The sequence below is a fragment of the Arachis stenosperma genome, chromosome 7, assembly GCF_014773155.1.
Source record: "Arachis stenosperma cultivar V10309 chromosome 7, arast.V10309.gnm1.PFL2, whole genome shotgun sequence".
Classification (NCBI taxonomy): Eukaryota; Viridiplantae; Streptophyta; class Magnoliopsida; order Fabales; family Fabaceae; genus Arachis; species Arachis stenosperma.
In genome coordinates this window covers 11649658-11665111 of record NC_080383.1, presented here as the reverse complement: position 1 = coordinate 11665111, position 15454 = coordinate 11649658, and the positions used below count along the sequence as shown (strand labels likewise).

The window sequence follows — 15454 nt, the reverse complement described above, 5'->3', positions numbered from 1 at the left end:
TCCTTTCTTCTGAGCCGTCCCATTATTCACAGGATTTCTTTCAGAAGTGTACATGAACTGGTTATTTGCAACCATCTCAATGAGTTCCTGGGCTTCTGCAGGTGTTTTCAGATGAAGAGATCCACCAGCAGAATGGTCTAATGACATCTTAGACAATTCTGATAGACCATCATTGAATATACATATGATGCTCTATTCTGGAAATATGTCAGAAGGACACCTTTTGGTTAATTGCTTGTATCTTTTCCAAGCTTCATAGAGGGATTCACCTTCCTTCTATCTAAAAGTTTGGACGTCCACTCTGAGCTTACTCATCTTTTGAGGTGGAAAGAATTTGGTCAAGAAAGCATTGACCAGCTTGTCCCAAGAGTTCAGGCTTTCTCTAGGTTGTTAGTCCAACCATGTTCTAGCTCTGTCTCTTACAGCAAAGGGAAAAAGCATAAGTCTGTAGACCTCGGGATCAACCCCATTGGTCTTGACAGTATCACAGATCTGTAAGAATTCAGCTAATAACTGATGAGGATCTTCTGATGAAAGTCTATGAAACTTGCAATTCTGCTGTATTAGAAAAACTAATTGAGGCTTAAGCTCAAAGTTGTTTTCTCCAATGGCAGGAATTGAGATGCTTCTTCCATAGAAGTTGGAAGTTGGTACAGCATAGTCACCAAGCATCTTCCTCGCATTGTTGTTGGGTTCGGCCATGTCTGCTTCTTTTTCAAATTCTTCTGTAAGGTCCTCTCTAGAGTGTTGTGCTTTAGCTTCTCTTAGCTTCCTCTGCAGAGTCCTTTCAGGTTCAGGATCAGCTTCAACAAGAATATTTTTATCCCTGTTTCTACTCATTTGAATAAGAAGAGAACAGAAAAGAAGAGAAATCCTCTATGTCACAGTATAGAGATTCCTTTATGTGAGTAGAAGAAGAGAAGAATGAGGTAAAGAGAAAATAAAGAGAATTCGAACACAGAGAGGGAGAGAGGGTTTGAATTTTAAGAAGGAGAGAGGTGTTAGTGAATAAATAAATAAATAGAAAGAGATGAGAAAGAGGGAATTCGAATATTAAATAAAAGGAAAAATATTTTTGTTTTTATTTTAAATATTAGTTAGTATTCGAAAATTAAGAGAGGAATAAAATAAAATTAGAGTTTAAAACAATTAAAAAGATTTTTTTTGAAAAAGTTGTTAGTGGTTTTCGAAAAATGGAGAGAGAAAAGTAGTTAGGTGGTTCTGAAAAAGATAAGAATTAGTAAACTTTTTAAAATCAAACAAAAAGTCAAGTAGTTAATTGAAAAAGATTTGAAAATAAGTTTTGAAAAGATAATAAGTTAGAAAAAGATTTTGAAATTAAGTTTTGAAAAAGATATGATTGAAATCTATTTTGAAAATGATTTGAAAAAGAAATTTAAAAAGGTTTTATTTTGAAAATTGAAGTTGATGACTTGACTAACAAGAAACTAAAAGATATGATTCTAGAATTTAAAGATTGAAGCTTTCTTAACAAGAAAGTAACAAACTTGAAATTTTTGAATCAAAACATTAATTGTTAGTAATAATTTCGAAAATTATGAAATAAAAATAAGAAGATTTTGAAAATCAATTTTTTGAAAATATTAAGAAAAAATGAAAAAGATTTGAAAAGATAAAAAAAATTTAAAATTGAAATTTTGACTTGACAAACAAGAAAAAACTAAATTTTAAAAATCTTTGACTAAGTCAACCCAAAATTTCGAAATTTATGAGTGAAAATGAAAAGATATTTTTTTACTTTTGAATTTTAATGAGGAAAGAGAAAAAACAAAAAAAATTGACTCAAAACATAAAAATTTAGATCAAAACCAATGATGCATGCAAGAACACTTTGAATGTCAATATGAACACCAAGAACACTTTGAAGATCGTGATGAACATCAAGAACATATTTTTGAAATATTTTGAAGAAAAGAAACAAATGCAAGACACCAAATTGAGAAATTTTTAATGCTTAGACACAAACAAATTAAAAATGCATATGAAAAGTAAGAAAAGACACAAAACAAGAAAATCACAAGATCAAACAAAGACAATCATCAAGAACAACTTGAAGATCAAGAAGAACATATGCATGAGTTTTTGAAAAATGCTAGAAAAATAAAAACATGCAATTGACCCCAAACTTAAAATTTGACTCTAGACTCAAACAAAAAATACAATTTTTTTTGAAAAATTTTTGAAAATAGAACAAGAAAAAAATTACCTAATCTAAGCAACAAGATGAACCGTCAGTTGTCCAAACTCAAACAATCACTGGCAACGGCGCCAAAAACTTGGTATGCAAAATCGGATTCACACTTTTCACAACTTCGCATAGCTGACCAGCAAGTGCACTGGGTCATCCAAGTAATACCTTACGTGAGTAAGGGTCGATCCCACGAGATTGTCGGCTTGAAGCAAGCTACGGTCATATTGTAAAGTTACTTATGTAGTTCCTTGGTGGGAATTTCAGATAAGCATTTAGAGATGCTTTGTTGCCTCTGAACCTCTGGTTTCCTACTGTCCTCATCCTATCGTGCGTACTCCCTTCCATGGCAAGCTGTATGTTGGTGGATCACCGTTGTCAATGGCTACCATCCGTCCTCTCAGTGAAAATATGTCCTCTACGGTTTCCCGCATGGCTAATCAGCTGTCAGTTCTCGATCGTGTCGGAATAGAATACATTTATTCTTTTACACACTGTCACTGCGCCCAACAGTCACGAGTTTGAAGCTCATCACAGTCATCCCATTCCAGATCCTACTCGGAATACCACACACAAGATTTAGACTTTTCGGATCTCAAGAATGCTACCAATTGATTCTAGCTTATACCACGAAGGTTCTAACGTCACGGATTCGAATGCTCTGTTGTCAGGAGAGGTAATTCAGATCCGTGGGTCAGAGACCAAAGAGAATATACTCCAGCTGTCATCCAATGACTACGTTGAACATCATGTAGACTGCTTTGTGGTTGTCAGGCACGCGGATCTTGGCTAAGCGAGTAACAAAGATTGGGGTAATTGTCACGGGTCACCCCTTCATTCTGACTTAACTGAATTAAGTATAAGAGTATATCTTGGAGGAGAAGTAGGCGTGAATTGAATATAAAAATAATAATACTTGCATTAATACTCGAGGAACAGCAGAGCTCCTCACCTTAATCTATGAGGTGTAGAAACTCCACCGTTGAAAAATACATAAAAACAAGGTCTAGGCATGGACGAATGGCCAGCCTCCCCAAATAGCATAATACATTCAAAATAGGGTTCAAAGACCTTATCAAAGGATCGAAAAATGGTCCAAAGATGTGAATACAATAGTAAAGGGTGCTATTTATACTAAACTAGTAAACTAGGTTTATAGAAAATGAGTAGATAGTGCAGAAATCCACTTCCGGGGCCCACTTAGTGTGTGTTTGGGCTGAGCATTGAAGCTTTCACGTGCATAGGCTCTTCTTGGAGTTCAAGCACCAGTTTTGGGCGTTTAACTCTAGCTTTGGTGCCAGTTCTGGCCTTTTACGCCAGAAAAAGGTCTCTGGTGGGCGTTTGGACGCCAGTTTGGGCCATCAAATATCGGGCAAAGTATGGACTATTATACATTGCTGGAAAGCCCAAGATGTCTACTTTCACAGAAAAACACACAAACTCATAGTAAAGTCTAGAAATGTGATTTTTGCATAAAAACTAATAAAAATATACTAAAAAGTAACTAGAACATACTAGAAACTACCTAAAAACAATGCCAAAAAGCGTATAAATTATCCGCTTATCAACCTTCCATTTGTTTTTCTACGTCATAAAGGACCTTAGAACATTTCTTAATATCTCCACCTATCTTCACCAAATGCTTTTTTATTCTATTAATTCCCCCGCCCCAAAAGTACTCTGACAAAATAAGCATTGGTAATGCGGTTTTTCATTTATATTTTGTAAAGCAACATATCCAAGCAGGATCAGTTTTTCCCCGAACATTAGAAGTATGTGATTGAATTTTGTTAGATCTGTAAGGAAGTGAAGGTTCATTTGAAGCCGAGTTATTCTCAATATTATTATTCCTTAGTAGTTCTTGGTTGATACTCTCATCCATACCTAAACATTAACAGCAATCCAACAATGATTTTTCCAATTACAATATCATAACAACCCACTCTAACCCAATAATATCAAGTTCACAACAAACAACATCCAAAATTATTCATAATTATTCAACAAACAACAAAATTCAGTTCAGTAAATAAAGAAAAATTAGTTTAGTAAACAACAATTATTAAACAAAGTTCACAGTTCAGTTCACAGAGCTTAATAGACTTCATACTTCACAGTTCAATATCATTATATCAGTATATCAGACTTCACACTTTAGTGACTTCAGTTCAAAGAGCTTCATATATTCAAACAATTATTCAATCATACTTATTATGGTGACAGAGAAATGCAACAATTATTCAATCAAACAATCAATTTTTCAAAAAATTACCAGGAAGCTCAAAGACGCCTTCAACAAAGCATGCAAGAGGGAGACAGAGACACCAAGTGACCAAGACAAGGAGCAGTGGTAGAGCACCTTCAAACCGAGTGACCAACAGAGCAAGTGTCAGCGGCGGCGTGGCTGCGCGACAGAGGCTTCGACGTTCCCACCGTGGCAACACGATGGAAGGAAAGGAAGGTTGCGATGGCTCCTGCGCGACGGAGGGGAAGGGAGCGAGCCCTATCGCGACGGCGGTGGCACGAGGCAGTGGCTAGATGCCTTGATGGAAGTGAGGGACGACCTGGAGCTCGATGAGATTGGGAAGAGCCCTGTCGTGTGAGAGAGGCGTTCTGGACTTCTGAAAGCTGGATCTGAGCATCAGATGGAGTTAGGGCTAACTGGCTAAGTGCAGAAGTTGAAACGGCAACGTTTGGCTAAACATTCAAAAATCCGCCCGGGTCAGCGTTCGGTTCGATTGACCGGTTCCCAGTCGGTTCACCAGTTCAACTCCAGTTTTTGAAATCTCCAGTTTTGCTATTTGCCCGAGCCATATTTCTTCACGGTTTATGGTTCAACCGATTTGACCAGCCTATCCGAACTGGTTTTCAGAACCTTGTTTGGGATACAACCAAATTCTGATGTATAAGTTGGATCAAGAGAATACCTCTTTCATTGATATGCTTATAAAGACTAAGGAAGAAAATTCTGTTGCCCAACCTTGCAAAAGTGTATAACACGATGAGGTAGCACGGGATGAGATTAAATCCCTGATATAAGGATTTTCGTCAGTCTAGAATTTATCAAAAAATAATCTCGTCGAAGTATAGGTCCAAACCGACAAACAAGCCTCAATCAAAGTTTAATTTTGGTTGTCACAAGTTCAACCCAATAAAAGTAACTGAGAGTATTGCTCCCGGATCATTCTCCCTAGGAATTGCAATCGAATACTTAATTATTGTTTATGAGTTTCACGGGGTAGGGTGATAATAATGCAAGAAATTTAAATGAAAATAAAGTAAATCAAACAACTAAATATAACAAATACTAAAGAGGCATTCATGGCAAGGATTGAGAATCAAGGTTTTATATCCTAGTCATTAATCATGACACAATAATTATCAAGAGATAATCCTATTTTGTTCTCTCCAACATTGGGAGAAAGTCAAATAAGACTAGTTATCTCAATCCATAAGTCCTAATCAACTTACTAATTGAATTAGCAAAAGATTAGCGTCAATGGAAACAATATTAACTAACAACTCTAGATCACCAACATAAGTTGGGTATTAATGACTCAAGATTGCCTAATTTCTCTTTCCAAGCCAAGAACACAAAAATCTACTCTAAGCCTAATCCAAGCATTTTGTCAAACACTTGGTGTGCATAAAAAGAAAAGCATATTAAATTGCAAGAAATATAAATTCTAAAGTACCAAATGCAAGAAAATAGTAACTATAACTCAAACAAGCATCAATAAACATGAAAACATAAAATTCTGTTAAATGGAAATAAAAATTAACAAGAGTTCATGAAACTAAAAAGTGACATAAGAAGGAAAATTAACAAGAAGAACTAAGAGAACAAAGATGTAAGAACAAGAAATTGCAATGAAAACTAATTGAAAACAAGAATTAAACCCTAAATCTAAGAGACAATTAAACTAAGAACCTTAATTTCTAGAGAGAAGAAGGAGCTTCTCTCTCTAGAACTAACCTAAAGCATGATTCCTACACTACTCTAATTGCTCCTTCTTTCATCCTTCTTGAATTTGACCTCTAATAGCTTCAGAAATGAGTTAGATTGGGCTCCAGCAAGTCCAGAAATCGCCCTTAGTGTGTTCCTTTAATGAGGTCATGTGATAAGTGTCACGTGTACACGTGAGGCATGCGTACACATGGTCATGATTTCCACCAAATCCTCATTTCTTCATGAATTCTCTATTTTGCATGCTTTTTCTTCACTTCTTCAATCCAATCTTGGCCTTCTAAACCTGAAATTACTAAACAAACACGTCAAGGTATTGAATGGAATTAAAGAGAATTAAATTTAGCAAATTAAGGGCCTAAAAAGTATGTTTTCACTCTTAAGCACAATTTAGGAGAAATTCACAAAACCATGCTATTTCATAGAATAAATGTGGGATAAGTTAATAAAATTCACTAAATTCAATACAAGATAAACCCTAAAATTGGGGTTTATCAATCCCACAAAGTGCACCTTTGCAGTAGAAGTTGGGAAGTTCCTAAGATTCATGCTCACTCAAAGAGGCATTGAAGCCAACCCAGACAAATGCAGGGCAATTTTGGAGATGCAAAGCCCAACTTGTCTAAAGGAGGTTCAACAGCTAAATGGAAGATTGGTAGCTTTATCCAGATTCTTAGCGGAGTCGGCTTTGAAATCTTACCTTTATTCTCAATCCAAAAAAAGGGACATAAATTCTAGTGGACTCAAGAATATGAGCAAGCCTTTCAAGACTTCAAAAAATTCTTCAGCCAGACACCTATCCTAATCAGACTCAAAGAAGGAGAAGAACTCATAATGTACTTAGCCGTAGTAGAAAAGGCCATCACCTCCGCCCTCGTCTGAGAAGAGAAGGATGGACAATGACTTGTGTATTTCACGAGTAAGGTGTTACAAAGGGTAGAATTAAACTATAAAAAAATATAAAAATTTGCCTATGCCCTTGTCCTAGCTTCTAAAAGACTCCGACATTGTAACACTCTAATTACTCTAAACCTTACCTCATGCCGTAAAGCAAAGGATAATTAAAGGTCACGACAATTCTAAGGCTTATAAGATATTATATATGTATATAAAGAAAAAGATAGTAATTCTAGAAGCCTGATGAAGAAATAAGCTCAAAAACAAAGTTACAAAAGCGCGAAATATTCACACGAAGCTACAAGCTTAAAGGCACAAGATAGAGATACAAGATAACAAGGCATATGTAGATATATGAGTATAATAGTCATAAGATACTAGCCGCAGCCTGCAGAGTTTAGGCTGTCTAGCTATATACAGACATACAGAGTTCTGAAAGCTAAAACGGCATATACATCATCTCTCTCAAAGTTAGCCTCTAAGGCAAATAAAGATACAAAAGTGAGAGTGCTAAACAAAAGATCCAAAATGACTCCAAAATATGATAAAGATCCTCCGCTCTGTCACCATCACATAACTCACCGAGGTGGGTTACGACATGCATCTGAAAAACAACAACAGAATATGGTATGAGAACCGGAAGTTCTCAGTATGGTAACAGTGCCCAGTAATGTAAGATATAAGATTTCAGGACGCCAGATGCAATCCTAGAACTTCTTATCAAGCATAAGATTCAACTTAAAAATTAACTTTAATTAAATCCTTAAAAAGGTCATCTAACTTAAGGAATTTTAATCTAACATTTACACCGGTGTCCCACAGTCTTCGCCATCCTAACCACCATGCAATCCCATCGCCACCGCCTTCTGAACCTCCTCAATCCCAATAGAAAACACACGTAATAGCAATACAAGAAAAACACAAGTATAATCATGTATATCAAGTAATTCGAGAAGCAATTAATCATGTTATACAATTAGGCAAAAAATACAAGTCGGCAACGCAAGAAAACATATAGAATATGCACATGATGAATGCCTGTCCTATTTGGCTGTGATATCACATTGTCAGTTCAACTGCCAACCCGGCACATTCCCATGGGAATGTTGATTTTCGGTCACGAATATAAGTGGGATCCCGACGGATATAGTGTCGGGCACATTCTTGTGATCCGAAAGGATGCGAGCGGGATACTCAGCCACAGACCTCACATCTCAACGTAAGCGGGATAAACCAACCGCCCTTACGCTGCTGTTGCAACCTCGACAAGCGGGATTAACCAACCGTCCTTGCTAGGCACATTTAAAATAATATATCAGTGGATTTTCAAAAATCATTTTCAGTTCTGAGTAAAGTCATCATTTAACCTCGAGTCATAAACTCGTCTCAAACATCATCAGTCCATAATTCCACAACTCATTACCTTTATCATCATTACAGTACTTCACCATCTCACTCAACTAATCCATCCTCAGTACCCTAGAAACCTAAGTCTCTATCCTCTAAATTCATGTAGAAATTCACTAAATTAAGTCGATAAATCATCTCTAGCAATATTAGGATCTAAGTACTAGATAGTATTCTTAAATGGTACTTAAAGAATGTTTGGAAAGACAGAGAACCTTGAAAATGAATAACAAATCATTTTTCAGCAAAACAGGGGTCTCGCGTACGCAAGCCTCTATCTCGTGTATGCATGCATGGAAATTTGGGTGGTCGTATACGCAACCCCTTGCTCGCGTACGCGAGTGCCCAACATTAATGTGATGCTCGCGTCGCGTGTTAAGTGTTTGCGTACGCAAGAGTCAAAATTTTGATAGTTCGCATACGCATGCAATGCCCGCGTACGCGAGATGCCCTGCCTGAATAGAATGCTCACGTCGCGTGCACTGTGTCACGCACGCAACCCTCACGAGACTTAGAAAATTTTCAATTCTACAGAATCTCAGTTTTAAACACCAAACTTCAAATGTTCATAACTTCCTCTAAAAAACTTTATTTTCCGAGTGAACTACCAAACCGGCCCCTGTCCATTTCTCAAAATTCAACGCGACCCCTCACCATAAAAACGACCCATTTCGGTCCTTGTCCTTTACTTCCGTGACCCAATGCGGTCTCTATGGGTGTTTTTCCGTCAACTCTGAACAGAAAATGCTGACATGTCAGGTTCAAAAATGGACAGGGCCTAATTGTCTCTAAATTTAAATTGGTTAGGGGTTTATTTGTCCATATTCTTTAAATGATATTTTTTAAAAAAATTATTCATTATATTGATATTCTTTTTTTAATAAATTATTGAATATATTGGTATAATAAGTACAAACTAATTAATAAATTATTTGAATTTAAAAATATTATTTATTATGAAACTAAATAAATAAATTTCAAATATAATTTTTAAATATATAAATAATAAATATTAAAATACGGTTAATACATTAATAATAATAATCCTATGATATAATATTAATATTATAATCTAGATATTTTTCACAATAATAATAATTTACCGGTACGCGTTTTTACGCAATTTTCTGCAGAAAATTATATTTTCTAACTCAGAAAAATATACTGAGTTCAAATATCATGTTTAAATTTTCTAATTAATATTTTAAATTTTTAACCTATTTTTGGGCAATTAAATTAATTAATTAAGCGGTTAATTAATTGGGGTTCTTACATTCTCCCCACCAAATAAGAAATTTTGTCCCCAAAATTTAATGATTACCTGAGATTAGCTCGGGATAATCCTTCTGCATCTCGGACTCCAATTCCTAAGTATGCTCTTCCACTCCTACTCTCTTCCAAGCTACCTTAGCCAATAGAACTTCCTTTCCTTGCAACTTCTTCACATTAGTGTCATCAATCCGCACCGATGTTACTTGAAACGTCAAGTTCTCCTTCAGCTCAACCGACTCAGGCTCTAACACATAAGCCGCATCTGACGTGTACTTACGGAGTTGTGACATATGGAATACGTCATGTAAGTTAGACAAACACAGCGACAAAACTACTTGATATGCCACCGGCCCGACTCGCCTCAAGACCTCAAAAGGCCCAATGTACCTTGGATTCAACTTCTTAGTCTTAATCGCCATTCCAATCCCAGTTGTCGGAGTAACCCTCAGAAATACGTGCTCACCCACTTCAAATTACAAAAGTTTTCTTCTCTGATCTGCATAACTCTTCTGTTGGCTTTGCGCAGTCAAGATTCTGGCCCTAATTTGTTTGATCTTCTTAGTGGTCTCTGCTATCAAATCCGGCTCCAACACACTTACTTCACCAGCTTCATACCAACACAGTGGAGATTGGCACTTCCGTCCATACAAAGCCTCATACGGAGCCATTCCGATGCTCGCATGAAAGCTATTGTTATACACAAATTCCACCAATGGCATGTAACAGTCCCAACTTCCTGGGTGATCCAAAACATATGCCCTTAGAATATCCTCCAACGTCTGAATAGTCCGTTCCGACTGTCCATCCGTTTACGGATGATATGCTGTGCTGAGACATAGTCTCGTACCGAAAGCTCTTTAAAAACTCCCCAAAACCTTGATGTGAATCGGGGATCACGGTCTGACACTATCGTCTTAGGAACACCATGCAACCTTACAATCTCCTTAATGTACAACCTCGCCAATTCCTCTAATGTATAGTTCATCGGATAGGAACATGAGCGGACTTGGTTAAGTGATCCGCGATCACCTAAACTACATCAAATCCAAACCTAGTCCTCGGCAAACCGATCACAAAATCTATTGCAATTTCTTTCCACTTCCATTGAGAAATCTCAAGTGGCTGTAACTTTTCCAATGGTCTCTGGTGCTCTATCTTCAACTTCTGACACGTCAAATACTTAGACACAAGTGTGGCTACATCACTCTTCATCCCAGGCCACCAGAATATCTTCTTCAAATCATGATACGTCTTCATATTACCTGGATGAATGGAGAATCCGCTGCTATGAGCTTCTGACAACAACTTTTGTCTCAAACTTCCAACATCTGTCACATAAATCCTCCCCTTATACCTCTATAACCCTTCATTATCCTTAGTAAACTCTCAATGCCTCTCCTTACCAATCGATTGGAACAATCCCTAAAGTTCTTGTTCATTTTACTGAGTCCTCTAAATTTCTGACTTAAAAGTTCTGAAAATTTGCAACTGGTTCAAACAAGCTATTCCGACAACTTCAGCAATATCCAACTTAAGGTCTGCAAACTTGTCTACTAACTCCTTCTCATTAATCCTTATCCAGGCTATCATTAGTGACTTTTGGCTCAAGGCATCTGCTACAACGTTTGCCTTTCCGGGGTGATAACTTAGTTCAAAATCATAATCTTTCAGCAACTCCATCCACCTCCTTTGACGCATATTGAGCTCTTTCTAATTAAAGATGTACTTAAGACTCTTGTGATAAGAAAAGACTCTAAACTTCACTCTGTACAAGTAGTGCCTCCAAATTTTCAATGCAAACACAATCGCCGCCAATTCTAGGTCATGAGTTGAGTAATTCACCTCATGTGGTCTTAGCTGACGCGATGCATAAGCTACTACGTTCCGATGTTGCATCAACACGCAACCCAAACCCTTCAACGAAGCATCACAGTACACTTCAAACGGCTCGTGCGGTTTTGACAAAATCAAAACAGGTGCTGAAGTTAATTTCTCCTTCAAAGTTTGAAAGCTCTCCTCACACTCTAACGTCCACACAAACAGTGTCTCTTTCCTTATTAACTTAGTCATCGATAGTGCAATTTGTGAAACCAGTGAATGAACCTTCTGTAATACCCGACTAACCCCAAGAAACTCCTAACCTCAGTCACTGATGTCGGCCTTTCCCATTCCATCACCGCCTTAACTTTTGAAGGATCTACTGTTATCCCTTCTCTACTCATCACGTGACCTAAGAACATTACCTCCTCTTTCCAAACTTCATATTAGACAACTTAGCACACAATTTCCTCTCCTTCAAAACTCGTAGCACAATTCTCAGATGTTATTTGTGCTCCTTTGCCATCTTAGAATAAACCAGAATGTCATCTATGAACAACACCACAAACTTATCTAAAAAGAGATGAAATACTCTGTTCATATAATCCATGAATACAGCAGGTGTATTTGTCAACCCAAAAGACATCACCGCAAACTCGTAGTGCCCATAAAGCGTCCTAAATGCAGTTTTCAGAATGTCATCCTTTTTTACCTTAAACTGATGGTAACCAGATCTTGAATCAATTTTTAAAAACACTTCAGCTCCTTGCAACTGATCCATTAAGTCTTCTATCCTCGGCAATAGATACTTGTTCTTCATAGTCACTTTGTTCAACTGTCAATAATCCACACAGAGTCGCATTCCTCCATCTTTCTTCTTCACCAATAAAACTGGCGCTCCTCATGGAGATACACTTGGTCGAATAAACATGTTGTTCAGAAACTCTTCCAACTGAGTCTTTAATTCCGCCAGCTCTATCGGAGTCATTTGATACGGCGTAATCGACATTGGTCCAGCTCCCGGCACCAAGTCAATCATAAATTCAATTTCCTTTTGAGGCAAAAATTCGGAAATATCTTCAAGAAATACTTTAGGAAACTCCCCAACTACCGGATTTTGATCTAACTTCTGTTCATCACTTAGAGTATTCGCAGCCAAAAGTATATAACCCTGGCATTCTTTCCAACTACAATTCACCAAAACGGAGTTCAGGTAATAACCCTCAGCCATCACTGCTCCTCTTTTTCCTTCCGGCATAAATCGAATCGATCACTCAAAGCAGTCCAACAATACCCGATTCTTTGAAAACCAATCAAACCCCAAAATCATTTTCAACCCAACCATTGGCAAACAGATTAAATCATGAACAAATTCTCTATCCTCAATCTTAAAAAATACATCCCTACAACCTGATTTAGTCACGACCGTATGATACCGGGTATGCACATGCAAATCAAAAGCTAATTCTGACATTTTTAATTCTAGTTCCTCAACTTTATCAAATGAAACAAATGAATGCAAAGCTCCAGTATCATACAATGCAACCAATGTTTTCTCACCAAACAAACAGTTACTTCTTATCAAAGGATCCGCCTTAGCAGCATCGTTGGCGTTCACAGCGAACACTCGCCCTTAGGTTGATTCCGACCCGCATTTAGATTCCTCCCACAACGACAATCCTTCGCCACATGTCCAGGCAATCCATATGTAAAGCATCCACCTATACCTAGCTTGTATGAATCATAAAGATGGAAATGCCTGTAATGGCTACAAATTAAATCCGGCGAAGTCTTATTCTGTTTATCTCTTCCTTTGGCATGCTGGTACTTATCATAGTTGTTCCTCCTAAAGCCTCTTTGACCTTGAGGGTGTTGAGATGCACGTCCATCCCTTTTGAAATTCGGACCTCTCGGCGAAAAGTATTTTCCTCGGCCTCTAATGTTCGTTCCTCCTCGGATATCTCTTGCCAATGACACCTTCTTAGCGCACTCTTCAACCACTCGGGCCTTGTTCACCAACTCGAAAAAGACTTAAATGTCTAAAGGAGCCACAGCCGTCATGATGTTATCCCTTAATCCTCCTTGATACTTTATATACTTCTAGATCTCATAGGACTCTGGGGCACTTTGACATACCCTAGAGAACCTACAGAGCTCCTCGAACCGACTAGTGTAATCAGCCACAGACAATGAGCCTTGCTTCAACTGCATAAGCTCCAACTCCTTAGCCTCTCTCATAGATTCCAAAAAATACTTCTTATAGAAAGCCACCTGAAATACGTCCCAAGGAATCTCTACATTCGGAAGTCAAAGCAACTGACACTCTCTTTGCCACCAGTGTTGAGCTTCCTCCATTAGATGATAAAATGCAAACTCTACAAATTGATTGGCCGGAACATGCTGAGTCTGCAGGGCACGCTCTATAGCTCAAAACCAGTTGTCCACTTTGATAGGGTTAGTCGACCCTCTAAAAGTTGGTGGATAAACCTTGAGAAACAAAGCCAAGGTCATCGTAAATCCTCCCAAGTTGTTACCGTCTCCATCTCTATTTTTGTTTCCGTTTCCATTACCATTCACAGCTGGTTGACCCATTTTTCCACGGCTTGCATAGTCGCAGCAGCGTTGGCTTGCATAATATTTGCCAAATTGGTCATTGCCGCCATGAACTCGGTATAGTTGTCGGCCGGTTGGTCATTCTTAGTTCCTCCCCGTGTACACGTATGACCTCGTCTACGAGTAGCTATTAGGGTTCCTGTCTACACTAAACAGTCGATATCAAGGTGACCAGTCTCAATATCAAAGGCCTAATGCTTCAATAATCCCAAAAAGGCACTCACAAACAAGCATGTTATACATATATCAGCAGATAAACCTAAATAGCATGAAAGAAAAAGACACGAATTATGTAGTCAAGCACAATTAGGCAAACAATACAAGTCGGCAAAGCAAGCAAACAAATAGAATATGTACATGATGAATGCCTGTCCTATTTGGCTGTGATATCACATTGTCGATTCAACTGTCAACCTGATACATTCCCATGGGAATGTTGCCTTTTGGTCACAAATATAAGTGGGATCCCTCCCTCCCCCCCACGGATTTAGTGTCGGTCACACTACCCACAGATATAGTGTCGGACACACTCTTGTGATTCGAAAGGATGTGAGTGGGATACTCAGCCACAGACCTCACATCTCAACTTAAGCGGGATAAACCAACCATTCTTACGCCGCTGCCGTGACCTCGACAAACGGGATTAACCAACCATCTTTGCCAGGCGTATAGCATCTCAACAATACCAGTATAAAACAATATATCAGTGGATTTTCAAAAATCATTTTTAGTTCTCAGTAAGGTCATCATTTAACCTCGAGTCCTAAACTCATCTCAAACATCATCAGTTCGTAATTCCACAACTCATTACCTTAATCATCATTATAGTACTCTGCCATCTCACTCAACTAATCCATCCTCAGTACCCCAGAAACCTAAGTCTCTATATTCTAAATTCATGCAAAAATTCACTAAATTTAGTCACTAACTAATCTCTAGTAATATTAGGACCTATGTACTAGATAGTATTCTTAAATGGTACTTAAAGAATGCTTGGAAAGATAAAGAACCATGATAATGAAGAAAAAACTATTTTTCAGCAAAGCAGGAGTCTCGCGTACGCAAGCCTCTGTCTCGCATACACATGCATGGAAAATTGGGTGGTCGCGTACGCAGCCCCTTGCTTGCATCGCATGTTAAGTGTTCGCGTATGCAAGGGTCAAAATTTTGATAGTTCGCATACGCATGCATTGTCCGTGTACGCGAGATGCCCAACCCGAATAGACTGCTCGCGTCGCGTGCACTGTGTCGCATACGTAACCCTCACGAGA

The 15454-nt window shown here is 38.0% G+C and overlaps 1 protein-coding gene and 1 non-coding gene across 2 annotated transcripts; one reads left to right on the top strand and one right to left on the bottom strand.

Moving 5' to 3' along the window:
* Positions 1-205: 205 nt before the first annotated feature.
* Positions 206-309, top strand: LOC130942312 (small nucleolar RNA R71). Its single transcript, XR_009070887.1, has one exon. It is a non-coding gene; the product is annotated as a small nucleolar RNA R71 (small nucleolar RNA).
* A 9538-nt stretch (positions 310-9847) lies between these two features.
* On the bottom strand, positions 9848-10171 carry LOC130939393 (uncharacterized). Its single transcript, XM_057867502.1, has one exon. It carries the CDS (start codon positions 10169-10171, stop codon positions 9848-9850), a length of 324 nt encoding a protein of 107 aa, XP_057723485.1.
* Between the last annotated feature and the right edge of the window lie 5283 nt (positions 10172-15454).